The sequence below is a fragment of the Brienomyrus brachyistius genome, chromosome 13 (assembly GCF_023856365.1).
Source record: "Brienomyrus brachyistius isolate T26 chromosome 13, BBRACH_0.4, whole genome shotgun sequence".
NCBI classification, from domain to species: Eukaryota; Metazoa; Chordata; class Actinopteri; order Osteoglossiformes; family Mormyridae; genus Brienomyrus; species Brienomyrus brachyistius.
Genome location: NC_064545.1, coordinates 23,856,824 through 23,882,529, shown reverse-complemented (window position 1 = coordinate 23,882,529; position 25,706 = coordinate 23,856,824). Strand labels below are relative to the sequence as shown.

General features: G+C 47.4%; 4 protein-coding genes and 2 non-coding genes across 16 annotated transcripts; 4 read left to right on the top strand and 2 right to left on the bottom strand.

The window, feature by feature from the left end:
- The first annotated feature begins 109 nt into the window (after window positions 1–109).
- Window positions 110–9,209, top strand: rspry1 (ring finger and SPRY domain containing 1). 2 transcript variants are annotated; one of them, XM_048972660.1, is made up of 15 exons: window positions 110–431; window positions 1,285–1,800; window positions 3,182–3,234; window positions 3,912–4,024; window positions 4,104–4,230; window positions 4,509–4,567; window positions 4,652–4,718; window positions 4,893–5,024; window positions 5,303–5,418; window positions 6,184–6,327; window positions 6,401–6,512; window positions 6,624–6,726; window positions 7,106–7,258; window positions 7,737–7,841; window positions 8,012–9,209. In XM_048972660.1, the coding sequence occupies exons 2-15, from the start codon at window positions 1,436–1,438 to the stop codon at window positions 8,106–8,108; spliced, it is 1,746 nt and encodes a 581-aa protein (XP_048828617.1). In that variant the 5' UTR covers window positions 110–431; window positions 1,285–1,435; the 3' UTR covers window positions 8,109–9,209. The 2 variants fall into 2 exon arrangements, with proteins under 2 accessions (XP_048828617.1, XP_048828618.1); XM_048972661.1 differs by having other exon boundaries at window positions 110–1,800.
- A 36-nt stretch (window positions 9,210–9,245) lies between these two features.
- On the top strand, window positions 9,246–13,779 carry LOC125706127 (ADP-ribosylation factor-like 2 binding protein). 3 transcript variants are annotated; one of them, XM_048972676.1, is made up of 7 exons: window positions 9,246–9,385; window positions 11,032–11,098; window positions 11,509–11,570; window positions 11,715–11,821; window positions 11,999–12,084; window positions 12,422–12,518; window positions 12,781–13,776. In XM_048972676.1, the coding sequence occupies exons 2-7, from the start codon at window positions 11,061–11,063 to the stop codon at window positions 12,886–12,888; spliced, it is 498 nt and encodes a 165-aa protein (XP_048828633.1). In that variant the 5' UTR covers window positions 9,246–9,385; window positions 11,032–11,060; the 3' UTR covers window positions 12,889–13,776. The 3 variants fall into 3 exon arrangements, with proteins under 3 accessions (XP_048828633.1, XP_048828634.1, XP_048828632.1); XM_048972677.1 differs by lacking the exon at window positions 9,246–9,385 and adding an exon at window positions 10,245–10,431 and having other exon boundaries at window positions 12,781–13,779; XM_048972675.1 differs by lacking the exon at window positions 9,246–9,385 and adding an exon at window positions 10,438–10,573 and having other exon boundaries at window positions 12,781–13,771.
- A 475-nt stretch (window positions 13,780–14,254) lies between these two features.
- Window positions 14,255–19,892, bottom strand: LOC125706126 (CKLF-like MARVEL transmembrane domain-containing protein 8). 2 transcript variants are annotated; one of them, XM_048972673.1, is made up of 6 exons: window positions 19,757–19,892; window positions 18,227–18,340; window positions 17,693–17,833; window positions 15,851–16,021; window positions 15,497–15,613; window positions 14,255–14,605 (listed from the first exon to the last, which is right to left on the bottom strand). In XM_048972673.1, exons 2-6 carry the CDS (start codon window positions 18,287–18,289, stop codon window positions 14,498–14,500), a joined length of 600 nt encoding a protein of 199 aa, XP_048828630.1. In that variant the 5' UTR covers window positions 18,290–18,340; window positions 19,757–19,892; the 3' UTR covers window positions 14,255–14,497. The 2 variants fall into 2 exon arrangements, with proteins under 2 accessions (XP_048828630.1, XP_048828631.1); XM_048972674.1 differs by having other exon boundaries at window positions 19,762–19,859.
- Window positions 18,981–19,063, top strand: trnal-cag (transfer RNA leucine (anticodon CAG)). Its single transcript has one exon. It is a non-coding gene; the product is annotated as a tRNA-Leu (tRNA).
- On the bottom strand, window positions 19,236–19,318 carry trnal-cag (transfer RNA leucine (anticodon CAG)). The gene has a single exon. It is a non-coding gene; the product is annotated as a tRNA-Leu (tRNA).
- Window positions 19,810–25,583, top strand: tmppe (transmembrane protein with metallophosphoesterase domain). Of its 7 annotated transcripts, none has more exons than XR_007381899.1 (6): window positions 19,810–20,548; window positions 20,815–20,925; window positions 21,054–21,219; window positions 21,653–21,792; window positions 23,658–23,805; window positions 24,269–24,386. XR_007381899.1 is itself a non-coding variant. In XM_048972664.1 (6 exons), the coding sequence occupies exons 1-6, from the start codon at window positions 19,810–19,812 to the stop codon at window positions 24,457–24,459; spliced, it is 1,209 nt and encodes a 402-aa protein (XP_048828621.1). In that variant the 3' UTR covers window positions 24,460–25,583. The 7 variants fall into 7 exon arrangements, 5 of the variants coding, with proteins under 5 accessions (XP_048828621.1, XP_048828623.1, XP_048828619.1 ...); XR_007381898.1 differs by lacking the exon at window positions 24,269–24,386 and adding an exon at window positions 22,594–23,115 and having other exon boundaries at window positions 23,658–24,235; XM_048972664.1 differs by lacking the exon at window positions 23,658–23,805 and having other exon boundaries at window positions 19,810–20,074; window positions 20,213–20,548; window positions 24,269–25,583.
- The last annotated feature ends 123 nt before the right edge of the window (window positions 25,584–25,706 follow it).

Genomic DNA, 25,706 nt, shown 5'->3' with positions numbered 1-25,706 from the left:
ATAGTACGTTAATCTGTAAATCACCGCATGCTTACGCTCTAAAGCAATTAAAGAAAAAGGGATCCGCCGGGATGGGCAGTCACGTGCCCAGTTGCTAGGAGGAGGACATGGGCAGTAGTCATTGCTGACGTCATCGGCGTTCACCACCTGACTAGTAGAAACAATATCCACAAAAACCAAAACCGTCTGACCATGAGCCGGATTACGGCTGAAGGACCGCCATCCAGGGCTGGCGTGCGCTGCGGCGCCTGACATATACCGCGTTGAAATAGCTGCAGTATCCCGTGGGGTTTTTAAAATACATTTGTCAGCTTCGGATTTAGTAACGTATCGCTAACTTCCCCGTTTGAGCGATACCGGAAAGGCCTGCCGCGTCGTCATCCCCGGACTAAAGTAGCGAGGCCAGACCGAGAACCTCTGCTCTCAGCCAGGTACGTGTGGGTGTACACCTCGGCCCGAACTACACCTTAATACGTAACGATGATTAGTATGCCGTTGTACAGCGTTTTGTTTTCTTATACATGAATGTCTAAGGAGTCGGTTTTGTGATTCAATTGTAATATATTGTCGTTGAGACATTATTCAGTTCCTGATCCAGCTCCATATAGCTTATCGGTTAGTGTTCTTTCAGTATCGTTTTTGGACGTAGTGAACTCAGTTATATGTCAGACAATTTGCAAATTCTGAATTGATTCAGTAAAGTTAGGTGGGCGAGTATGGGCCGCAGAACAGTCAGAACCAGCACTTCAGAAATAACCAGTGTGTGTTAATTTCATCGACTCACTGCTTGATTGTCAGCTGCCCACCCATAATAATACAGAATGACAGGTAAACTGGGAACTTTCCGCGAGTTAACCGTGGAAGGACTTTGAGATGAAATCACGGTTAAACTGAACGTAAGTGAACATAGTATGATGAGGTGATAAAATGTGTAATTCTTGTACTATTTATCTGTTTTTCATAAGTAGGCTTTTTAGTTTTTAAGTAAATAAACCAAAATTTTGGAGCATTGTCTGAAATACCTGCAGTTTGCTAGACAATGCATTTGTGTATCTTTTTCTTTGTTCACATTTTCTCACGTTTACGGTTGTGTTCAGAGGTGATTTCTCCATGTTCTTTATTTCAAACATCATTAAGTGGACAGTCCCTACCGACTATCCAACATCATGATAGTGCTTGTAAACAATACTGCTCCCATGAATGTATTATGTATGTCTACACTCAGTCGTGCTTTCACACTTTCGTCTGAAGCAGGTCAATCGTTTTGTTTGTTTTGGTCCCCAGTTCCGGTCAGTGGTCCGATCGGCCGAGGATGCTCACGGACCTCGTGCCGACCGCTGCCCTCCTCTTTGCTTCCTCACCTGCCCCCCGCAGCCATGACCATGACTGACCTTTCCGACCGCCCAAAGACTGCCCCCGCTATCGCCCCAATGATATGATCGTAGCCGCCTGGATCGCATTCTGTGCCAGCAGGAGCCTCGTTTGCGGTCTGCGGCTCGCCCTAGAGCAGCTTCTCCTCCTCCGGTTCTGGGAAAGCGCTGAGGCGACGCCTGGGACCATGGGCAACAGCTGCGTGTGCCGGGAGGACAGCGACGTGGAGGACGGCTCCGTGCCGCGCGGACACCTCCGGCGGGTGGACCATGCTTCTGCCGAGCCGGCAGAGATCCGAGGCAGCAGGCCGCGAGACCCAGTCCGGCCGCCACGCCGTGGCCGAGGGCCCCATGAACCCAGGAGGAAGAAACAGAACGTGGATGGGCTGGTGCTGGATACGCTGGCCGTCATTCGGACGCTAGTCGACAAGTAAGCGGCTCTTCCGGTGGGCCTGGGAATGAGGGGTCCTGTTGGCTGCTATAAGCAGATAACACTTAATGTAACAGCGATAGTGATTTATACACTTGCTTTGTGACTGCCTGTACTCATTGCTCCTCGGCGGTACAGTCAGCCCCACCATGCACCGTGTGCTGCGTGCTCTGGCATGCACGCATTTCTGACTTGCGCGCACTCAGCATGCTTCCCCCTGTTCCGTTTTGCCTCCCGCACTCTGCCGGCATCGACGCTAGGGACCAAGCTGTCGATGTTGGCGAATGGCTGCCCGTTTCAGGCGGGGGGGGGGAGCAGCTTCGTGTCGCTTGGCGGATACGCTGAATGTGACGTGTTCCCTGTTGCACGCGGGCAGCTGTGAATTGTTGTGCTGGTAGGCTAAGTTGTGCTGGGTAGCTTCTGGCCACATTGTCCTCTCTCGTGCCCTTCCGCGAGGGGCCCAGCCGGCGGGAATGTGGGTCGGGGGAGCCTCTGTCCTTTTCCTGGGACACCCGCCAAGTAACAGTGCCACCTGCCTTGTGTCATCGGGGTGGTGACTGAGCTGCCTTATGAGAGGAGCAGGAGGGTAGCCTCGCGGACATGCGAGGGCCTCATGAAGAATTTGCTTCCATCCCCGTTTTGCGAATCATGCCGCGGTTTGATGCTGACGCGTCTACGTCCGGAAAACAGCATTCCAGTCGGCAAGTCGCTCCGCACGACGGTGTGCCTGACGCCTTACTTTCAGCAGCTTGTTGGTGGTTTTGCTTACAGGAGCCAGCATGCTTTCCTGGGGAAGAGCAGTGTGTTGTTACCGCAACCCCCCCCCCCCCCCCCCCCAAAGGTGCTTAGCTCAGGAAGACGCTGAACAGAAAGTTCCAGCTAACTCTTTGCATTTTTAAACAAGAGACGCCTCTTTTATTCATTTATCCTCGCAGCTAATTTATTTATTCTCTCTCGGTCAGCTGCTGTGTTGATATCTTTTTTTTTTTTTCTTTCCCTTTTTCTTTTTTCCCTTTTCTCCTTCCCTCTTGGTTCTCTGCCCCCTCTCTCTATCCGCTCGGTCACCTCAGCCTCACGCATGTACATTCAGCTTCGTACACGTCACTCACAGACACGCCACTTTCCTCCGTTTTTCCCCGAATGTATGATCGTTACTTGAGTCCCAATCCTGTTGTTCATTGTTTTGGCCTTGAACATGATGGGTTTTATTAGAAAGAGGAAATGCGTCAAAGCAGAAATAATATGACAGGGAGCCACATGGAGACTTGCTGTCTGCCCCACCCGTCCATCACTGGGCCCCCCACTCGGTCATCATAACTGGTGCCTGCTGCCAGATGATGGTACATCCTCACGTAGCATTTTTTCTGTTTTTCTCTTTCAGTGACCAAGAACCTCCATATTCCATGATCACGCTGCACGAGATGGCGGAGACCGGTAAGCAGCCCCGCACTACTGATCACCTAGGCAGGGTCACTGTCACACTCGGAAGGTACCAGAAAGCCTCGGTGGCGCATGGGTCAGCAGGAAGTAATGCGCCGCGGTCAGTTTCACCGCAGTGTCAGCGTGGTGACTGCGTGCCATAAGCACTGGCACTTCTGCGCTTCTGGCTGCGGTGATGCGGTGCAGCCGATGTCAGCATGGCCTCCTGGCCGAGGCGCATGCCTGTCATCCGTCCCGTTCAGGAGACGCGAGTACCACTGACATGACCACACGCGCCTCCTCTTGGCGTGACATCTGATCCTTTTAGGAACGCCGGCCTCTCTCTCCGTCTCTCTCTCTGTTTCTCTCTCTCTCTCTCTCTCTCGGTTGCTTGTTCAGCGTTCTGTCCCTCCCCTAGGTGGGAGGAGGTGAGATCCGATTCTGGATTCAGTTCCACCTAGACAGCGGGCTGTGAATTGGACAGTTGGCGCACTACTGTGTTATCTTTCTCAGCATGAATTCTGGGATATTCAATTTTTGAATTTTCATTTCTTAAAAACCATCTTTTGGTACAGTAAATTTTAAGAGAGAAATGATGCATTAACGGCACTTTACCTGATGTAACGCACATTTTAAAATGCCTCTCGCTCCTGGGGCTTCTGTGCCCCCTCCCCCTGGTTGCTTGGCTCCAGATGACGGCTGGCTGGAGGTGGTCCAGTCCCTGATCCGGGTGATTCCCCTGGACGACCCACTGGGCCCGGCTGTGATCACCCTGCTGCTGGATGAGTGCCCGCTCCCCACCAAAGTGAGCGTCCCTCCTCATCCTCCGCTTTGGCAGGGGCATTACAGCGACGCCCGTTGTGATTCTTTCCTCCCTCCACCAGGATGCGCTGCAGAAGCTGTCAGACATGTTGAACCTGAGCTCTGCAGCGGCCCGCCAAGACGCCCTCATCCCAGCCAAGCACCGCAACACCACGGCCGTGCTGGGCTGCCTGGCCGAAAAGATGGCAGGTATAGCCCTGGGACATGCACACCACTCCCCTAATCGGTGCAAATGTATATGGTCGTAATTCCATTGAAGTGAACCTATGGTTTTCAGTAGTCATGTTTTTATTAACCCCCCCCCCCCCCCATCGCAATATTTCTCCACAACTAGCTCCCATTTGACTGTCATCCACTTTACCACCATGTGATTTTTGCAGTGTATTTTGCACAGAAGTGTGACGGACTAGCAGAAAGTTCACATTCCAGTGACTCCCCACTTGATCTCTGCTCTCTTGCTTTTTCAGGCCCAGCCAGCATCGGCCTCCTCAGCCCCGGCACCCTGGAGTACCTACTGGAGAGTCTGGTAAGGAGATGCCTTCTGACGTCGTGCAGCTACGTCTGACTCTCAGCTTCATATCTTCCTATCTTTTTTTTTTTCCACCTCCAGAGCTCAGAAGCACACCCAACGGTCATGCTGTTTGCCCTCATTGCACTGGAGAAATTTTCACAGACAAGTATGTGTCTCTCTCGGGAGGGTGTTTAATGATCATGACATCGCACGCGAATGCCGTCTTATTTTGTAGCTGAGAATGCTTGTGTCTTTTGGGACCTGTGCCTCGCGGGGGGGTAGCCGTAATGCCCCCAGAGCCGTGGCCGACATGGGGCGCTCATGCCTCTCGTCTCCTCAGGTGAGAATAAGCTGACTGTCTCGGAGTCATGCATCAGTGACCGGCTCTCCGTCCTGGAGACCTGGGCCAACCATCCAGACTACCTGAAGCGGCAGGTGGGGTTCTGTTCCCAGTGGAGCCTGGACAACCTGTGTGAGTATCTGTGAGGGCTGCCAGCGAGTGGAACCTCTCTGCACTTTAAAGCAAACAGTATCGACTCGTTTTACTTTAGCCTATTTACCTTATGTGACTCATAATGACTGGAAAACTATTGAAGGTGTGTTTGACAACAAACAATGAGTCGACTGGTTTGCCGTTAGTGATGGTTTAGACAGCTTATGAGCATTTGAGTTGCTGGTGCTGTGCATTGTGGGGAACGAGCTGCTGAGTCAGTCCGCTTCTTCTAAGCCACGCTGTGGTCTCACCTACAGTCCTGAAGGAGGGCCGCCAGCTGACGTACGAGAAGGTCAATCTTCAGAACATCAACGCCATGTTGAATAGCAATGACGTCAGCGAATACCTGAAAATCTCCCCCACTGGTCTGGAGGTTGGTTTTCCATTCAGCCTTGTTGTGGGGGAAGACCTTGTGTTTAGGAATGTTATCAGGTATTGAAAATGTGTAATTAATGAAGTCTGAGTCCTGTTCTTTCATGGTTTTTCCATCATCTCTGTACACTTCCTGTTAAAAGTTGAATCTGCATACATTCAGAAACGTCCAAATATACATTTCGTTTTAAAGACTGGGCAAGCAGCAATACTCAGCTTTTCTCTTCTGGGTTAGACTCCCCTACTTCTGCTAGAAACCATGAATGGAGGCTTCTAATCCAGGGACGGATTATGGGTTGTGTGGCCCCTGGGCAAAATGTTCGTGAGGGCCCCCCCCCTCCCCCTCACCACCACAACCACCACAATTCAAGGGCCCTTGGCAGCCAAACGCCCTCCCTATAGGGTCAGGGGCCTTTGTAGGCAGAGGATCAAAGAATGTAGGCCCTCTAAAATAGACAAACGAAAATACATTGTTGATAAGCGTTGCAAATTGTTTTGGGCTAAGGGCCCCATGGGCCCCCTGCACCCCAAGGGCCCCTGGGCAGCGGCCCCTCTGGCCCGGTCCGTAATCCGTCCCTGTTCTAATCCAATGTACCAGAACACAAATATGCAGTAGGGTGCTGAACCTGGAAACACTGAGTTGGTAATAAGGTTGAGATTCTCCTTCATATGTCTGTTCATTATGTTGGTCATTGGGCCTGGTCTTCTACATCTCCGTGCCTGGTCTTCTACATCTCCGTGCCCCGCCCTCCTCCCGCGTACCCAGGCTCGCTGCGACGCCTCCTCCTTTGAGAGTGTCCGTTGCACGTTCTGCGTGGACTCGGGGGTGTGGTACTACGAGGTCACCGTCATCACGTCCGGGGTCATGCAGATCGGCTGGGCCACCAAAGACAGCAAGTTCCTGAACCATGTACGTGACTCCAAAGCTGCTGCGACCACGTGCCGACGTCCCGGTTTGCTGATGTCCGTGTTTCTGATCACAGGAGGGCTATGGGATCGGGGATGATGAGTATTCCTGTGCGTATGACGGCTGCAGGCAGCTAATCTGGTACAACGCCCGCAGCAAGCCGCACTCGCACCCGTGCTGGAAGGAAGGTGAGCCTGACACCCGCTCACCCCCCTCACCTGAGCTGGGCGGCTTCTGTGTGCCCTGATACTAACCTCAGGTGCAACTCGCATTATAAATGCGGCCCTCTTTCCCTGCAGGGGATGCTGTTGGCTTCCTGCTGGATCTCAGCAAAAAGCAGATGGTCTTCTATCTGAACGGCCACCAGCTCCCTCCCGAAAAGCAGGTCTTCTCCTCGGCCACGTGAGTACGCCAGGCGTGGGAATGGCTGCCTGCCGCCCGGAGACCCTGCCATATCCTCAGGCTTTGCTTGAGTTACTGCTCCATGCCTTATTTTGGTGTAGTCTTGTGACTGACATGCATTGTTCAGAAGGAAAGACACATATACACACCCCAACCCTCGTTATTGCCAGATTTGCCTTAAAATCATTCTAGAATGTTCTCCTTAATAAAAATGAACAACCGTATTATCTTCCAAATAGACAGCAACCCACCACTTACTGCTGCATGGCTCCTGACATTGAATCTCTTTAGCCGAATGAGGTTGTTTGGTGAGGATTTCAGTCCTTGTCCTGAATATGACATTTTTGCTGGCCGAATTAAGCCCTGTATCCCCACACAGGTCGGGCTTCTTCGCAGCGGCCAGCTTCATGTCGTACCAGCAATGCGAGTTCAACTTTGGGGCCAAACCGTTCCGACACACGCCACCCGTCAAGTTCAGCACGTTCAATGACTTTGCCTCGCTGGCGTCCGACGAGAAGATCATCCTGCCCAGGTGAGCTGCGTGGCCGATGGCCGGACCAGGTGTGCAGGTGACGCGGGCGTGACGTCATCTCAAAGGGCGCACTGCGGACCTCCCTAACTGCCTAACGCGTTCACACCCTGCAGCAGCCAGTCTGCTGATGATAATGACAGTAATTAAAGATAATGATGAGCACCGTTTTGGGGGGGGTGACAAAGACGTTGCTTAATTAAGAAGCGTTTAAAGTCAGGATGTTACATAACGGCAATGACAGCGATCGCCATGGGGACATGAATGAATGAATGCATTTATGTAATTGTAATTAATGAAAGTTGTTGTTTTCAACTACATTGAACACCTTGAGTGCTGTAAAAATAGCCTCAACCAGCAAGACGTCCCCCATGCCGAACCGCATTAAAACACTGCGTCATCGTGCATTTAAAGTCTACAGCGGCATGCGTGTTTTACTTCCCGTCTATACACACGCTGTGAATGTCTCTGCTCTCCACAGACACCGGCGTTTAGCCCTGCTAAAGCAGGTCAGCATCAGAGACAACTGCTGCACACTCTGCTGTGACCAGCTTGCCGACACTGAACTGCGCCCTTGTGGACACGGGTAGGCCTGCGGTTTGGGCTGCCGGCTCCTGTGGCTCTTTCCTGTATGCAGCATGTGGTAGCTGCCGGTTTTGCTTGCTGCCTGTTTGGTACCCTACTTTGTCTTTAGGAGGCGTTTAAAAAAAAAAAAAAACCTGTTTGTTCTCCCCCCCCCCCTCCCCCCCCCGACAGTGGGATGTGCATGGAGTGTGCCTTACAACTGGACACCTGCCCCCTGTGCCGTCACGACATACAGAGTCGCGTCAGACTGATCTCGCACGTCTCCTGACCCTGGTGCCACCACCTCTGTGCCAGGGCAGGGGGGCTCTGCCCCAAGCCCGGACCCCCGTTCGCCCAACAGGGCCCAGGACTGTGATGCTTCTTGGGGGGAGGGGTCTCTGTCCTAGAGGCCGCGGGAAGAACCCAGGGGGGCTCGCGGATTTACGAGAGGAGACCGGGGATGACCTTTCATGGTGGAGCGCTCCACGGAATGCTCTCGTGGGGGGAGGCTCAAATCTGCCTCCTGCTAGCAGTGACCAGAAGATTCCAGAGACCAAGCGGCTTCCACTAAATTTCCTCGAGCCGCGTGACCCTCTGTTAACGTGTCCAGCGTGCAGTACACAGTTCTGTCTGCTCATCCTCTGCCTAGACTCTCTCTGTCTGCACATCTGTTTCCAGCTGTTCAGTGTATCAGTGTTTAGTTTTTCTCATTCCACTCAAACAGGCACACAGACGATGGTGACACCCACCTCCTGTTGGGGGGGGGGGCATGTAATGTCGAATCGAATTGTTCCCTCTCGCCTCTTTTGCATCCTACTTGAAGCAGTTTTGCAGTGATTCATACCACGGCACAAATTTTTTCGATGAGGAAAAAAAATACATATACTGACATGATATTTTATTTATGTGTGATTAAACTGCCATTTAGTAAAAAAAAAACTTGAAGTAAAAATTCTCACCCAGTGTGATGACCAGTGACGATGAATTAGTCTACGTCTCTGTATGTGTGTGTGTGTGTGTGTGTGTGTGTGTATATATATATATATTGCATTACATACACACACACATACATCTGAAGAACTGCAGATTCAGCCGCTGTAGGTTCCTTTAAGGAGATGATCCTCCACACCATTTCTCTGCTCGTCACCTTTGGCACAGATAAGGGTTACAATGACTTGAATTAAGAAAGAGCAAAGTGTTCATTTATGGATTGTGATGTTTGCATAGAAATGTATGTTGATGTGTTGCAAAGTAGTTTTGAGGGTTTATGGTATTTTTTGATATACTTCGAGAATATTTCTGGCATCTGTTTACTCTGTTGGTCCATTACCCCCTTCTGGTAGGGTCATTTATAGCCTGAATTAAAAGAATCAACGTTTTGTAACAAAAATACGTGTCACTTTAATGTTTAAACCAACTGAGTGGGCGGGCAGCGTTTTTGAGCTGCCCGGGCACTTGCCTACATCAGGTGAAATTTGGGAAGAAGGCTAGCCGATGGATTAGTCAAAGAAATGTCGGATTATGGAGTACTCGACTAAAGAACGGGACCACTTTAGCTTCGGGAAGGTATGTAGTCGCCCAGCTAAGATTTGAGCTACTCTCACCGTAGCGCTTTATATATTTATAATATTTGTTTGCCTTGCTTTAGCAGGTCCTCTAGTGGTAATAGTAACCAGGTATAGTTCTCCGGTTTTATGCTGCGCTAAAACTGGTTTGTTTTTTTAAAAAAAAAAGTCAATACATTACGCATGACGAATTAGAAACAGAATATCTATTTTGTTTCGGGTGTTTTCCGTTTTTATTTTCAATTTCTATTCATGTGCATCTGAGGATAAATCTGACATATGCCGACGCCGTTAATAAGCACAAGATGCTTTAAAAACCTGTGGCAGGAATATCAAGGCTCAAATTGCTTGTGTCTGCGTGAAACTGAAAAACGAATCGCAACGGATAGTTGCTTATTTAAGCCATATAAATGTTTTCTATACAAAATGTTCTCATCTAAAACACCCATCCATCTTCCAAACCGCTTATCCTACTGGGTCACGGGGGGTCTGGAGCCTATCCTGGAAGCAATGGGCACGAGGTAGGGAACAACCCAGGATGGGGGGCCAGCCCATCGCAGGGTACACTCACACACCATTCACTCACACACGCACACCTACAGTTAATTCAGCAACTCCAATTAGCCTCAGCATGTTTTTGGACTGTGGGGGGAAGCCGGAGTACCCGGAGGAAACCCCACGATGACATGGGGAGAACATGCAAACTCCACACACATGTGACCCAGGCGGAGACTTGAACCCGGGTCCCAGAGGTGTGACGCAACAGTGCTAACCACTGGACCACCATGTCGCCACCCATATAAAATATATGTCCCATATATGTATGGTATTATATTGCAGGTATGTGCATGCGTGCGTGAAACACGTAAAACGGGCTAACTGAATTTGCCTCGTGGGGTGGGGCAGTGATTAGAGTTATTGCTTCTCCGTGTGCCGTTTCCTCCGGGTACTCCGGCTTCCCCATCTAAAACATTTCTGTTTATATCGTCTTATTTTTTCATGGGTGTTATTCAATGGCGTTACTTAAGGCTTGAAACTCGCATACAGGTAAAGCGGAACCAAAGTTTAGTCATGTTTCAAGTCGAAGGGTGTTGTGTGACGGAAGCGTGTTGCCGTTGCTGTGGAGTTATTTATATGAAAAGCTAGTTGGCAGCAAGTGGTTGCAAGATAATGACAACGAAAGAGAGAAGTAAGACCGTAATTAATTTTCCAATTATCGATCCTCTTTGAGACTGTGATGAAAATGGAACATTTCGTAGCCTGATACGTCCAGGAAATAAACCAGTTCTTTAGGGTTGTATATAGCTGGTTAATGAATATTAGCCAGTTTGCTCACCTACTTAATACTAAACACGCTTACATGGTGTGTTAAAAAAGACTGAACGTTTTATTGCATGTCATACACGTGTTTTTCCATGATATAAAACATTCATAGTCTGGATTAGAAAACGAAATATCGCGTTTGCCCAGTTAGCTAAATAATGTGTATTATGTGCTCTGTCGTAACTAAATAATGTGTTTTTACCAACCGACAATCCGCTAATAGGAATTAGGCAGCTAGGGATGCTTGACCTGTGATGGTGTATGTGTATTTTAAGCCCTTTTATGTCGGCTTATTCTGTGATTTGCTTCCTCTTTCATTGAAAGCTCTGCTGGACGATGGCGACTTGGTTGAGATGGAGGATTTGGACGCAGAGGATTTCGCATTATCCAAGTAGGCGTGCATCGTCTTTGTAAATAACGTGGAATTAAGCAAAATACCCGAAATACTCAGGAGCAGGAGTGTCACTAGAGATAGAATAGGTGGCCATGCCTTTTATAAGGGCGGTCTGATTTTAACGAAACAATACGAGTACACGCTATGTTAACTAAATACTGTATGTTTATTTGTGGGAGAGGGCTCCAGTGACCCCTAAAACAGCCCTAGCGACGCGCCAGCTCAGACGTTAGGAGTCAATAAAAAAGCCATCAACGTTTCGCTTATGAAAAATGTGATTGGCAAAATTTGTAATTCTAAGTATTCTTATTTGTGCCTGTAAGTTACCGCCTTTTCTGTTTAAAAGCGGGACAGAATCTCACTTTTCTTGCTACATCTCTGGCTCCTTTGTGTTTCTCGCGCCCCAGCTCCTCCGATGCAGACGCTGCGTTTGACGCTGTCATCGGGAACATTGAGGACATCATCATGGGTGAGTGGAACCCAGGATTTTGTATACCTACCCCCTTTCCCTCTGATTACTATATTAATGGGAATGGAGTGGGGATAGTATTTAGGTAGCTGTTAGGCGAGAGGCTTACAGGCTGCAGATTAACTTTACGGTTTGGTTCCACAGAAGAGCAGTTCCAGGGCCTTCAGCAGAGCTTCATGGAAAAGTACTACATGGAGTTTGACGACTCGGAGGAAAACAAGCTCAGCTATACGACCATATTCAATGAATATGTAAGCACCTGGTATTTATGTAGTCATACATAAATATGTAGCCATGCATAATGAGTCATTATGTAATGTGCACGCTGCTTGTAAGCCTCTACATGTACAAATGCATACTTGTGTACCATTTATGTGAATCCCTGTCTGTAATCGAACCCGTTTGATGCCTTTTTTTCCCTCTGGCAGATCGAGCTCCTGGAGAAACACATAGAGAAGGAGCTGATGGCGAGGATCCCTGGTTTCTGCATGAACGCCTTCACGGATTCACTCAAGTGAGTCTCCGTGGCGTTTCCTGTGTCTTCGTGAGAGCCCCTTTGGTCCAAGACATCTGATTGGTTGCTGCCGCCTCCTCTAGTTGCTCGGGCCCACCTCTTCTACAATCTGATTGGTTATCTCCTTGAACCAATTATTTTTCCTGTTGCCCTCAGAAACATTTTTGTGTAAAACTCCTCCCTTCCCACCCTCCTGTGCTCTTCTCTGCTGTCTCACAGCTCTTATAATGCACTCTGCGTACATGTGATTGCATTGCTGTAAGTTGTTACAGCCAAGTTCCCTTACAGTTATTCTGTTTCTCTCTCTTTCACGCTGACATGTGTATATGTATATTAGACAGCACAAGGATGAAGTGTCAGGAGATATCTTCGACATGCTACTCACCTTCACTGACTTCCTGGCCTTTAAAGAAATGTTTCTGGACTACAGAGCGGTAAGCATGACCAGAAAACCCCAGCCTTTAAAGTACCGATTCTTAAGTATCATAGATGATTAATATATCACCTGAAAGGAAATGCAGTTTGATATTTATAAGGTGCTGTGCATCTTTCTTCCTGTTGACTGCATTGTATGAGCAGTCACTCATTTCGCCGATTGTGCAGCTTGGTTCTGTAGTGCAGCTGGATGGAACGGTAGCGGTTCAGTCTTGTCACAACAGGACTGGCTCTTTGGTTCAGCTTATCTTTTGTTCATAGGAAAGGGAAGGACGTGGTTTGGACCTCAGTAGTGGGCTGGTGGTAAAGTCTCTGAGCGGCTCCTCCTCCGCGCCCATCAGCACATGCACGACATCGGGGCAGCAGTGACTGGAGCATTTTCCTGAGGAGCCCCCCCCGTGCAGTTCTCAGGAGACACACGTTCCACCCTCCCCCCTTCAGCTACAGACACACCTACATGCCTTTGAACAGTTCCCAGCTGACAACTCGAGCACAAATGCTAACTCGGTATGCTAAGTCTTACATCGCTTTGTGAGGACTGCCCACGCAAAATCACAATCTGTAAGAAACTTCCCTGATGAGTGAATGCTGCTGTCTTTCCCTGAAAGCTAGTTTTTGCTTAAAGATCATTTCTGATGTTTTTTTTTTTTAAAAAACGGTAGCTTTGGTTTATTTTTTTAAAATGAATGTAGCATGTACATACTGAGGGGGCTTTCAAAATAATTTACTTGAATTCCTATTTTAACCTGTCAGGGGTGCGTGTGAAGTGTATGTATGTGTCAGATTTAGTTTGCTTAAGTGAAGGTAAACACTTTCACTGACGTTATAGACCAGCTGTATAGTTTGTGCACTCTGGTGAATGTGCTGTGGTTTGCTTGTGTTTTATAAGTGGTGGTCACATTCAGTGGTGTGTCTCTATGGTGAAAATGATTCCCATTTTCCTGGGCGTGCTGTGAATGAAGCGGCCGGGAGGCGCTGAAGTTCCTGAGCACAGAACGTTTGTCCGCCGCGTTTCAGCGGCTCTCCGTTACCGCCGTACCGTCACGCGGCCTGATGTACGGAACTCCTGCTTCCCAAGGGGCCGTATCACGTTTGGGGACGTCCCACTTTTCATTCCGCCAGACCTTCGCCTCTTCTCTGCCTGGCTTTTTAGCGTTCGGGCTTGATGTGATTGTGATTCATTGTTGTTCTTTTTCTTAAAGAACTTTGTCATCCACTGTTGTCTGTAAATATTGATACATTTCGAATATATTCAATATAAGTCAGTAAACCTGTTCGCATTTTGTTTAGCAGCCACTTTTATCCAAATCAGCATGCATGTATGGAGAAAGCAGGGTTAGACAATCATCGTAGCAACTGGGGGTTAAGGGCCTTGCTCAAGGATCAAATGGCATAATCTCTCTTGCAACCCTGGGATTTAAACTAGCAACTTTCTGGTCATAATCACAGCATCCTAACCCATTGAGCCACACACTGCTAGTACGATATTTCTTTTTTTAAGAGAAAGAAAACTCACACCCAGGGCCTCCCCTATCAGGGACCTGTGGGACAGGTGGGGCTTCTCACCACTGTACTAACGAGTAGATGATTTATGGTTAAGCTGGAACTGCTGTGCTGTTCATGGGACACTTCTCTGTGAAAGGGAAGCTGTGAGAGCCCATATTGGGTGCGAGCGTGTAACCAAAAGGGCAACCAGAAAAGTGTTGGACCAGGGAGAGATGACAGCATACAGAAATTGTGTGTATTTTCAGTCTTTACGTCCTAGGGCAAATATATACAACTCTGGAAAAAATCTCTTGCTAAATGCTGTTTATCCTGGCTCTGCTGGCTTAAGAAAACACCGAGTGGCAGGCTGCTTCCAGGCCCAAAATGTCTAAGACCACAGTACATCTGGGCAGAGAGACACTGCGTGCCCCTTTCTAAATGTGTTCTAAGTGTGATATAGATCAGTGGTTAGAAGAAGGATGGAGATGGAGTTCTATGAAGTGACGGGGGGCATTGCAGGGTCTGTCCTCGCACTCTTCCAGGCATTAAAAGCAAAGAAGGCACTGCCACTGTAGGTCACCGTCACCAGTATGGCAAGGCACTATGGGAAGGAGGAGGGAGAGGCCATAAAGGAGCAGTTAGTATGGAGTTACTCAGCTGTGTTACCACAGAGCTCTTGGTTTCATAACCAAACATGCCATTATCGGTTAGCTCATAAAGTACACGCCAGCTCCATGGTATAACTGTGCTCTCCTAACCTAATATATCATCATACTTCGTGTGTCCAACGCTTTGCTGTATAAAAGCCCAGGAATCGTAACATATAATAGTGCATAAAGTGCTCAATACTTTACACCTTTTCTGACTCGTCCTGGTTACTTCTCATGAAAGCCACAATACCAGCAACCCTCGTTACTCAACAGGAGACCGACCCAGAGCATTTGCTCACAAGCCCCATTTTGCAAAAGTCACTCGGTCACTTGAGCCCTTTGCTCCTCCCGCACGCAGAAAGTGCTAAACGCGTGACATCATCTGCTCATTGTTTATTACATCCGGGGGTGTATTTACATGGTCATTGGAACCTGGGCTGCTTGAGTTGCCCCCCCCTGCTACTTTCCACTATTTTCATGGTAAAAATGGCTGAGCGGAGTGGGGTCAGCCCAGATTAGGTTGCATAAAAAAAAATACAGGATAAATTGGCTTTGTGGCTTAATTAAATGCAGAGGTGGAAAGTTTAGGTCCAGAACGTACAAATTCTGACCATGGTTTTGTTTCCACCATCCATGGTGAGTTTAAAGACTCACTCGTGTTCTGATTTGTACAGGAGGTGGATCCAAGACATCTAATTGGTTAGTCCCACCTCCTCTAGTTGCTTAGACTCACCTTCTGTACAATCTGATTGGTTATCTCTCTGAACCAATCATTTTCCATTTGCCCTCAGACCTGCACTTTCCACCTCTGACTAAATGAGGGTTCTCGGAGATGCACTCACCGTGGATGATGCGAGGTTTTCGTACCCTATCAGCAGCAGGAAGGGGCCTGTGTACACTGCATTAGCCATAGCACATATGAGGTAGAGGACAGCTGCCACGATATTGTACACCAGCAGCTGTGAACAGGAGGGGGGCAGAGTTCTTTTAAGGGTTAAGTGAAAGGCAGAAGGTTTGTGCATAATGCATCACACAGACCTCAAGGATTATTGAAGTCTGCACTAACTGCACGATGTATTAAAAATGCCACAGCTATGGTTCCCAGGTTCCCTTCCTCACGAGAGCAAGGGTGGCCTGGAAATGTATGACCAATGTGGTCAGAGAAGTAGGGAAGACCGAGGTGTCGGGCCACTGACCAGTGTTAGCCAGGGAACGGAGCTGAACTGGGAGGGGACCCCGAAGAAGTAGATGAGGAACAGCAAAATAGTAGAGATCCAGACCAACAAGGTGATAATTATCACCCACACGAGAACCGGAGGGATATGGTAGAGACTTGCAACGAGGGACCAGACTAGAAGTCCCAGAACCTGGGGGAGAAAAACAACTAAGGTTTGACCTGGGGGCATGACAGCACTATGAGGTCATACAGAACCAGAAGACCAATATCAGAAACCTTAAGAACAGCTGCAAACAATGGCACCTCAACAGGAGCACATGAATACACAGGCATTACACCAATCTCCTCAACTGTCACCGTTACATTACTACTCCTGCGTATGGAGATATTTTCACGGTTGTATTTGCAACACATGCAACTTCATGCAAGTAACACATGCGGCTTCATGCTACAGGCCTGACACAGGTTACCGTAGTGACCATCTTCATTTTGATAGTCCATATAATTGACTAATAGCAATAGAAATGAATATCAAACACTTCCAATCAGCTCTGTACCAGACATCCCTTTGAAATGGGGAAATGCTTTTGCAATGCTGAAGAGTTCTCGGAATTTTGAGGCATCGATTTCTTAAATTAGCTTGCAACACTTTACAACGGTGGGGATTTTGTTGAAGCCCATGTTTCAGGAACACCTACACTACCCTACACCACCCCGCATTCCATGATTACGCTTAAAATAGTAATTTTCGGTGATAACCGGCTTATCACGTTCTAGCTTTCTTGTAAAATGTTGTGTGACTCTTGCTCCAGTGCTACTTGCACTGTCCCGGGCCGTTCGGTGAAGCTTAGCCTTGCTGAAGTGCATCTCTGGCTCATTTGTACATCACTTTAGACTGAAGAATCTGCTAAATAAAATACTAAAGATCAGACAACGAAGTAGCTTTTACGAGGTGAGATATAAAAATATTTCATTAAATATTTTTAATGTCTGCATTAGTGTTTTTGCAGCTTATTTCTCTACATTTTTATGTAATTTTTAATTGACTGAATACCTGTACCCTATACGTACAGTACATGTTTCCTTTACGTATTTTATTGAATTGTAACTTGGTTAAATATATGACTTCTGACAATAAGTTTACAGTCTTGTTCGTTTACTCATTTTACCTTACTGTTAATGCAAAAGCAATCGGCAGCCAATGCTGTGTTCTATGAATTAGTAGGGGTAACATTAGTATGCTGTACTGTAAATGTGCTAGTGTGATAAATATCCGTTAGGCGATACTGTACTGTATTTTTACATCAAACATTTGGTTTTTTTTAAAGTACAGGTATAATGTATTAAGCTAACTTTTAAATGAAAGTAATGTGTTTTGGGAGCATGACATCATATTTATGATTTAAACGGTATGATTTAAACTATAGAAATAAGCACGTACATGATTTTTAGTGACTCTACCAAACATCCGCGAATCCTCCTCATTTGTGACGGGTTCTGGGGTCAAACCTCACAAATGTCCCAGGTCTGACTGTATATGTGAACATATTGTACGTGGTATAATGGTGTGAACTGTTATGTGTATTTAAACTTAGACCAGAGGCTCTCAACTGGTTTAGGTTCCCATTATTCCTTCATACCCCAAATTCACCATAAAATTGTCAACTAGGTGGTGGCAGCAGTAAAATTTGTCGATGGAGGGGGTGGGAATAGTAAACGTCGAGCTTTGAGGTGCCACACTCTCCGCAACCCAGAAGATGAGGAACACTAATCTATACAATAACAACATTACTCAGGCTTTAAAAATGTTCCTTCCACAACTGTAATGTATCATATTTAGTTTGATTAAAGTAATACTCACTATCTCCACCAGCATCAGCATTGCGGGGATGGTCTTCAGGAAAGCGATGTCCGGGGAGATTTGTATCCCCGAAAATATGGAGCTTGCATTCTGTGAGCTGGAGATCCTCTGTAAATTAGCTGAGCTGGTCTCCGTGGTCACCTGAGTTGGAAATTCAGCCATCACCCAATTTAATGATCTACACACTGCATCAGACACATAACCCTGTATAATGGCAGAACCACAGTGATCTATCTCTTCTCAACTTCTCTTTCTAGTTCAACAAGGGTCTCTCTCTCTCGCTCTCTCTGTCTCTCTCTGTCTCTCTCACACACACTCTAGTATTGTATTGTACAGGGGTTGGGCAATCAAACGGAAACACTGGACAAAATAGCATTGAGGTTTCACACCTATATATGTGCGGCCTGGTGGCCAATTCTCACCGAGAGTAAAGTGTGAAGGTTGAATTAGCAGAGCAGTAGCACAGCTGTATATAAAATATTGCAACACACATAACAAAATGGGAGACATATCAGAGATCAAAAGAGGACAAACTGTTGGTGCATCTGTGACCAGGACAGCAAGCCTTTGTAGTGTATCGAGAGCCACGGTTTCCATGGTAATGTCGGCATGCCACCACGAAGGACGGACCACATCCAACAGGAGCAACTGTGGACCCAAGAGGAAGCTGACTGAAATGGACGTCCGGGTACTAACCCGGATTGTATCCAAAAGACATAAGACCACAGCTGCCCAACTCACTGTGGAATTGAACAGACAGCAAGACTCGTCTGTTTCCACCAGAACTGTTTGTCTGAAGCCGCACAGGGTCGATATTCATGACTGGGCTGCTATAGCCGAACCTGTATCTGTAATTGTGCACTAATTTTCCTTATTTGTTTCTGTTTGTTATAGTGTATTTTGGTCGATTTTCTTCCCGTTGCTTTTTTAGCTATAGGCTGTTGTAACAAGTACATTTCCCCGCTATGGGATCAATAAAGTCTTATCTTATCTTTTATCTTATCTTACTGGCCGCAAAAGGAGGCCTTACAACATACTAATTAATTATTGTGGTTTAGTTCCTTTGTGTAGGTATTACTACACGATAAAATGCCATGAACCAGAAAGTGACTCATACTTATTGCACAGATGTTCCGACAATGCACGTTTTCTCTAAATAAAGCCATACATATCCATTAAAAACCAGAATGTATCACGAATACAGCCTGTCATAATACGACGCATGTATACCAGGACAAAGGTTTGCGTTATAATTGTTTCATCTGATTTAAAAAAAAAAACCCTACATGTCAGGATGGCCGAGCGGTCTAAGGCGCTGCGTTCAGGTCGCAGTCTCCCCTGGAGGCGTGGGTTCGAATCCCACTTCTGACAAATCTCTTGCGTTTGTAACTTCGCTGGGTAAATGCGTTGTCACGTATTCTACCATTTGTTTTTGCTCTTCGTTGAAAACGATCACATTATCTGAATGTAATACGTCGAATTACACGGAGAAGTAACTTGAAATAACATTAAATGGCTATAAAAATATAAATATAAAAAAGTATGTCAGAAGTGGGATTCGAACCCACGCCTCCAGGGGAGACTGCGACCTGAACGCAGCGCCTTAGACCGCTCGGCCATCCTGACAGTGGTTGTAAGTTTTGGCTGGAAGAATCATTGACAGATTTACCCTAATATATGTTGTCAGATTGATCTATTTCTTTCTATAGAGAATATTTTGAATGGACAGAAAATATGTGAACTAATGCCGTACTAATATATACTGCTTTCTACTCCATAACGTTATTTTTTGCAGTGTGTATACAGATTTATGTGTCGGTTCTGTGCGTATCAGGTCAGAAAAATTGAACTGTATAATTTGGCGGTATATAAAAAAAGTTTTGATATTTTTATGTTGCGATTTTAAATTTTAAGAAAACAGAGCAATAAACTTGTGTTATGTCCTTCAACAGTTTGCATAACAAGCAGCGTGATGCAAAGGGTTAGGTGACGAGTCAGAATTTAGAAACCAGAAAGATTAGCTGTCGCATGTCGACCTTATTCGCAAAAGCAGAAGAAGGGCACCTCACTGGCGGATCGGCCGCAGCACCGGGACGGCGCCCAGGAACACGGCAATCATGCGCAAATCCAGCACGCTTTCCCTGGAAGCGAAAGTAGCCGCGGCGGCTGGAGCTGTGCTTCTCTCCATGGCGATCGCCAGGAATCTAATGTCTGAGCGCTTCGATATAAACGTCCGGGCGACTCTGTACCGAGTGCAATTCCTGCTGTTCATCAACTCATTCATGCTGCTGGGATCGCTCTTCGTTTGGAGGAGGATCGCCTCTGCGGTGATTCTGGGGGCGAAGCCGCCTTCGCCCTGGCTCTATCAGGCTTGGAGAGCCGGTGTGTTACTGTTCCTCCTCTTAACCCATAGCAGCTTCTTGACATTGTTTTATCTGGTAGCCGAGGAACCGCACGCTTTGAGCCGGGTGAGCTACACCTGCCTGGGCGCATACGTCATCCTGCTCTTTCTTCTCTTAGCCCTGGAGTGCATGGCGTTATGCCGCAGGACCTTCAGCCGCGTACGCGCAAAGCTACGGTCGCCGGCAGGGACAGAAGCCACAGTGGCGGGGGCGCCCGGCGCCCTGGGCAGACAAGCGCTTCTGGCCGTCGCCTTGACCGTAACGCTTTGCACCTTCGGGCTCATGAATGCGTCCCTGCCCCCGCAGGTCGTGCGCTTGGACATCACGCTGGACAAACTGCCCCGCTCCCTCGACGGCCTCAAGATTGTTTTGCTGTCCGACATCCATCTCGGATCAACTGTCGGCCGCTCCAGGCTGGACCTAATAGTTTCTATAGTGAACAGGCTGGAGGCAGGTAATGTTGCTAGGATCCTTGGAGTGTTCAAATAAAGGAATACAAAGGAAAATTATGTCAGCAAATGCAAATTTGTGCAATAGCCAAGTGCTTTGGTAGGGTAGGCTTTTGTTTATGCAAAAGAGGAAAAGCATTTCAGTTGTTTGAGACACTTTTATGGGAGTAGATGTGTGCCATCTCGCACTAGCATCATTCTGCAACTTTCCATTGCGTGTTTGGTGTGCAGTAAATATACTGATCACAGGTGTTTGTGCCCCCGAGCCCAGATCTGGTGGCCATAACCGGCGACCTTGCCGACTCCCAAGTGTCACGACTCCTGAGTGCCTCCGAGCCGCTGCTGGGGATGAAGTCCAAGCTGGGCTCGTACTTTGTCACAGGTGCAGTGGTCCGGCAATCAGGAGGCACTGACCTTACGAAGTCATTAAGAGATGGACAGATGGGGTCTTCTCTCCATCGCTATGTCAGCTTGCCTGCTGCCTTACCCGCGTAACCTGATCTTCCCCAGGTAACCATGACTACTATACGGCCGATGTGGAGGCGTGGTTTGCCCACCTGCGCGCTCTCAACATCCAGGCCTTGCACAATGACCACGCTCGCATCTCTCAGCCCGGCCAGAAGAGTGACTGGCTCTGCCTCGCTGGAGTGGATGACTTAGAGGCCCGTATACTGAGGTCAGTACATGGGACAGCCTCTTATTCCCCCCCCAAGCTAATCTGTGGATTACTGCTTGTCTAATATAAAATCCTGCTTTTTAACAGCTAGTAGTTTTACGTAAGATCCTTTAAGGTCTTATGCATGCAAGGGATGTTTTGTGACCATACAGTTACAAATTTTAAGTTTAAAACTTTGTCATTGTTTCATTGGAGTGTGTTGAAAAAGTTTCCTCTATTACTGCGATGATGTCTCTGTTCCTGTTGTACTGTATTTGCGTTGACTTGCTAGAGGGATCTGCTTTTTTCTGTGGCATCCGTGTAACAGCGACATAGAGATGGACAGCGATATGAAACTCTGTGGTTTGGAATGCAGGGGTCATTTTGCTCTGGTTGCCATGGTGATTGTTATTGATGCTATGGTAATGGATTCAACCTCACGGGACCCCCGAAGGTACCCAGGACACGGGATGAACGTGGCGAAGGCGCTGGAGGGATGCTCCCCCGACAGGCCCATCGTGCTCCTTGCACACCAGCCTCGGGCGGCCCGCTGGGCTCTGCAGGAGAGGCCTGACATCGGTCTGGTGCTTTCAGGTAATGCTCAGAGCACATCAGCTACGTTCATGTCCAGGTTCTGCTTAATCCGGGACTCTCGGATACCATCGACCTGCTGCATTCCAGGAAAGGTTAATGGGTTGTTGGGTTAACTGGGTAGGATTAACTTGATGATGTCAGGTGTGTCACTGAACAGCTGTACACTGATACCTAATTCTTATCGTGTCAAAAATGCTTGAGTTAAGACACAGTATAAGTAGGCTAATTCATCTAACTACAGGCCAGTATCATAGTGTAAAAAATATACTTCTAAAAAAAGTATGTGATGTGACATGGTAAATTTATACTAAATATTTATATTTTACTTTATATTAGAAGTGGATATAAAGGTGTTTTGCTGGGAAGTACTACGCTATACTTTGGCTCCTACTGCGGTGTACTCCCACAGGGCCATGCAGAGACTTATGGGTAAACGAGATCCCCTGCGGAGCGAGCTGAGGGAGAGGAACATCACTAGAGAGAATGATAGGAATAGTCGTTCTTCACACCCCCCTCCCCCCTAGCATTTGGAAACCTTGTGGGTCAACAGCAGAATCACCTGACTTTGCTTTTGTGCTCTAATCTGGGCCTAGACCGGGGTAATTTGAGGTAGTTCGGCCCCACCCACCTATCTGGCCCCGCCCACCAGTGTAACCCCACCCACACATTTGGTCTCGCCTTTTGGTCTGGGCCCACAAGCTGAAGCGGTGCGCCTGACACAGTGACTCATTGCAGTGAGATGAGACCATGCTGACTCTGAGGAGGACGTGTATATATTCGTATGTTTCGTCATCCACACAGTGCTGAGAGGAAGCCGGGGGGGTACAAGGTCCCTGTTGTCTCAGCCGAAGAAGCGGCGGGTTTGTTGCTGACGCTGTGTGTGCATGTCTTTGGGAGGTGTTATTTTTACGTGCCCAAACGGGGCCTTCCCCTTTAAATTCCGACCTCCTTTCTCATGACCAAACATTTTATTGGCCTTCCATTTAAGTCTCCTGGAGGATATAAGTAGAGACAGTAATGCGATGAAGTTCCAAAAATTGTTTTATTAAGCAGTTTTTTTTTAAAAAGAAGTAAAAATATTGAACGTTCAAATAAAGGAAGGATCCACACTCTGTTCCTCTAACCCAGGGGTGGCCAATCTTATCCGCAGAGGGCCGCTGCGTGTGCAGGTTTTCGCTGCGACTCTCTAATTAGATTACTAATTAGAGGACTGATTGCCTGAAGAGTCCTCACACCTGGGTGTGAACAGCTGACCTACAAGTTGCCCCAAAAACCTGCGTACACACACCTTACACTGCGTACACACACACCGGCCCTTTGCAGGTAAGATTGGCCTCCCCTACTCTAACCTATCATGGACGTTTATGTTTGGTAAACATACATTTGCAACCATGACACAGCCGTAAGCAATCCTGATCTTATAGTGCATGTTTCCAGATGGTTTTCTGTCCTACCTGTTGAATACTTACTCGCCTGAGATCAGGTGTGGTTCGTCGGAGACCAAGTAGGCTATAACAGATAAGCTGAGGTGGAAAGTTCCGGTCCCGAAAGTACAAATCCAGACCAAGGTTTTGTTTTAACCGACCAGTTCAACATAAAGAATCGCAGTCGGAGAGTACTCAGGTGGCTGGTTGAAGCAAAATCCTACTCAGGATTTATACTTTCTGGACCTGAACTTTCCACCTCTGCACATAAGTACCAGGTGCTCCATAGTGTGTAAGTGCTGGAAATGGAAACCATCTTGTCATGGTAAAAGCGTTTGTTTTACGTAAAAATGATCAGAATGTATTGGAAACGGTTGGAGCTGGCAGGGGTTAGATGATGCACTCATGATGTTGCCCCTTCTGGAACCTTCTCTGTCCCAGCATTCCTCAGGGTTCTGTCACACCCCCGGTCTGGGGCTTGGAGCTAATGGGCCAAGGCATTCGCTCACTGCGTCTGCAGAAAAAAGCGTCCGTCTGCGTCTGTCTGCCAGCGGTCTGCAGAAAATCTCCCTGAACATGCAGCGGCTAAGTGAGAATTCTCAGTGTTCTTACGGTGTCGCAAGCCGATTGTTCCCTCAGCTTCTCGACTGCCCATCTGCGCGTGATTGCGATTCAGACAAAGGCCCAGCGATGTCCTGGAAACCACATCCAGACCCTTACTGTGTTAAAAGGAAAATGGAAAGTGTTGTAAAAATCTTGAAATGTGATCTAAGAGTGTGCGCTGTGAGATAATCCCGTCTTTGGGCAGGTTTAGTTGAGTAACACAGGAATGAAACACACAGGCAATGCAGATTTGCTGGTTTGCTGCCATAATACAGTATTTTACTCTATAGAACCTGTTGGTGCCAGAATTTACAGGCTTGTTTATAATTCAAACAGACTCATCATTGTTTAGCAGCTTTTTTTCCACCATAAATAAAGTTGTTTGCAAGGCCGTCGTCCTGGATTGCAGCCGGTGACCTCTGACCGCTGTGTACTTCTCTCTTCCTCAGGTCACACCCATGCAGGTCAGATCTTCCCCCTCTCTATTATGGCATATCTGTTGAACCCTTACTTCTGTGGCCTGTACCGCGTCGGCGACAGCAGCCTGGTGTACGTCTCGCCCGGGACGGCGCACTATGGTATCCCCATGAGGATCGGAAGTAGGGCGGAGGTCACCGAGATCCTCCTGAGGGCACCGTGAAAGGGGAAGCTCCGCTCCCATCAAACACACACCTGCACTCCTTTCGAAACACATGCCGTGGTACAAAACCACTTATTTACACTCTATGGTACCACTTAAGCAGTGGGTCGGAAGCTCGGACTGCCCCTTTCACGATCTGAGACTGACTCAGGAGCGAAACAGCATTAACTGTGGCGTCTGTCTGATGTTCCCTGTCTGTGTCTGTAGCTGTGTGATGAATTTTATAAGCGAAACTCTTTCTTTTATCTTGGTTCCGACGAGCCCCTTGAAAAGGCTACAAAGAGCGGCGTCCATCTTCTCTGTCTGTGCAGCTCGTTTCCTCTTCACTGCGATTCAGATTCCATTACCATGTGACCTGTCAGCTCGGCGGGCCCCTGCTTTTATTTTTTTATAGATATTTAACTTGAATATTTAAATTTTTTAATAATTTGCTTTGGGGCCCGATTTATTTCACTTAACTATTTAGAATCCTTTCGAATTTGCTTTGGGGGTCTCCGGGTGGTTCGTATAAGCATTTCACTTGGATATTTGATATCATTTCAAATTTGCCTCGTGCCAGTTTGCAGTTGTACTGTCTGAGTTGCAGCACACGACGTCATTCTCAGGTAATGATGTAAAGAACATGAGGATGAGTGTGAGACGCTCGGGCATGGACTACACCTGGTGCTCAGATGGAACAAGGAGGTGAAATCTTGTTTCTGAACCTCTGAGATGTGACTATTGGTGTCTGCAAATAGTTGGTTTACATGACAGTTTCTCAAAGGTGTGTCTTGGGTGAAATCACCCCCCTTCTTTTCATTCTGTTCTTTGTGAGTCCGTCTGGCCAAGAGATTCTACAATGAAGATTTCTGTCCTTCCTGCTCTCTGTCTAATTACCTGTCCTGGGATGTACCTTCTCACACACGTTTCGGAGGAATCTGGGTATTTACCGAGGCTTTGAGTTTGACGAAATACTCTCAAACTTTCACTAATACTGGTTAAGAGCTGGGGTGTGTTTTCTTGTCTTGCATACCATTTTAGAACGGTTGGGTTAGCAACAAGTGCCTCCATTTTTAAATGAAGGATGAGATTGGATCCTAGGCAGGTTCTTGCGATACGTCCCTTGAATAAAATTTTAATTTTTATTGTTGTTTCTGTTTGTTTATCACATCGTTTACCTTCGCTGTGCTACCATCCGCAAGTGAAGCTTCAAATGGCTGCAAAACCCAATTTAAATTTCCCCAGCTTGGACAGATCTCAGGTGTGAA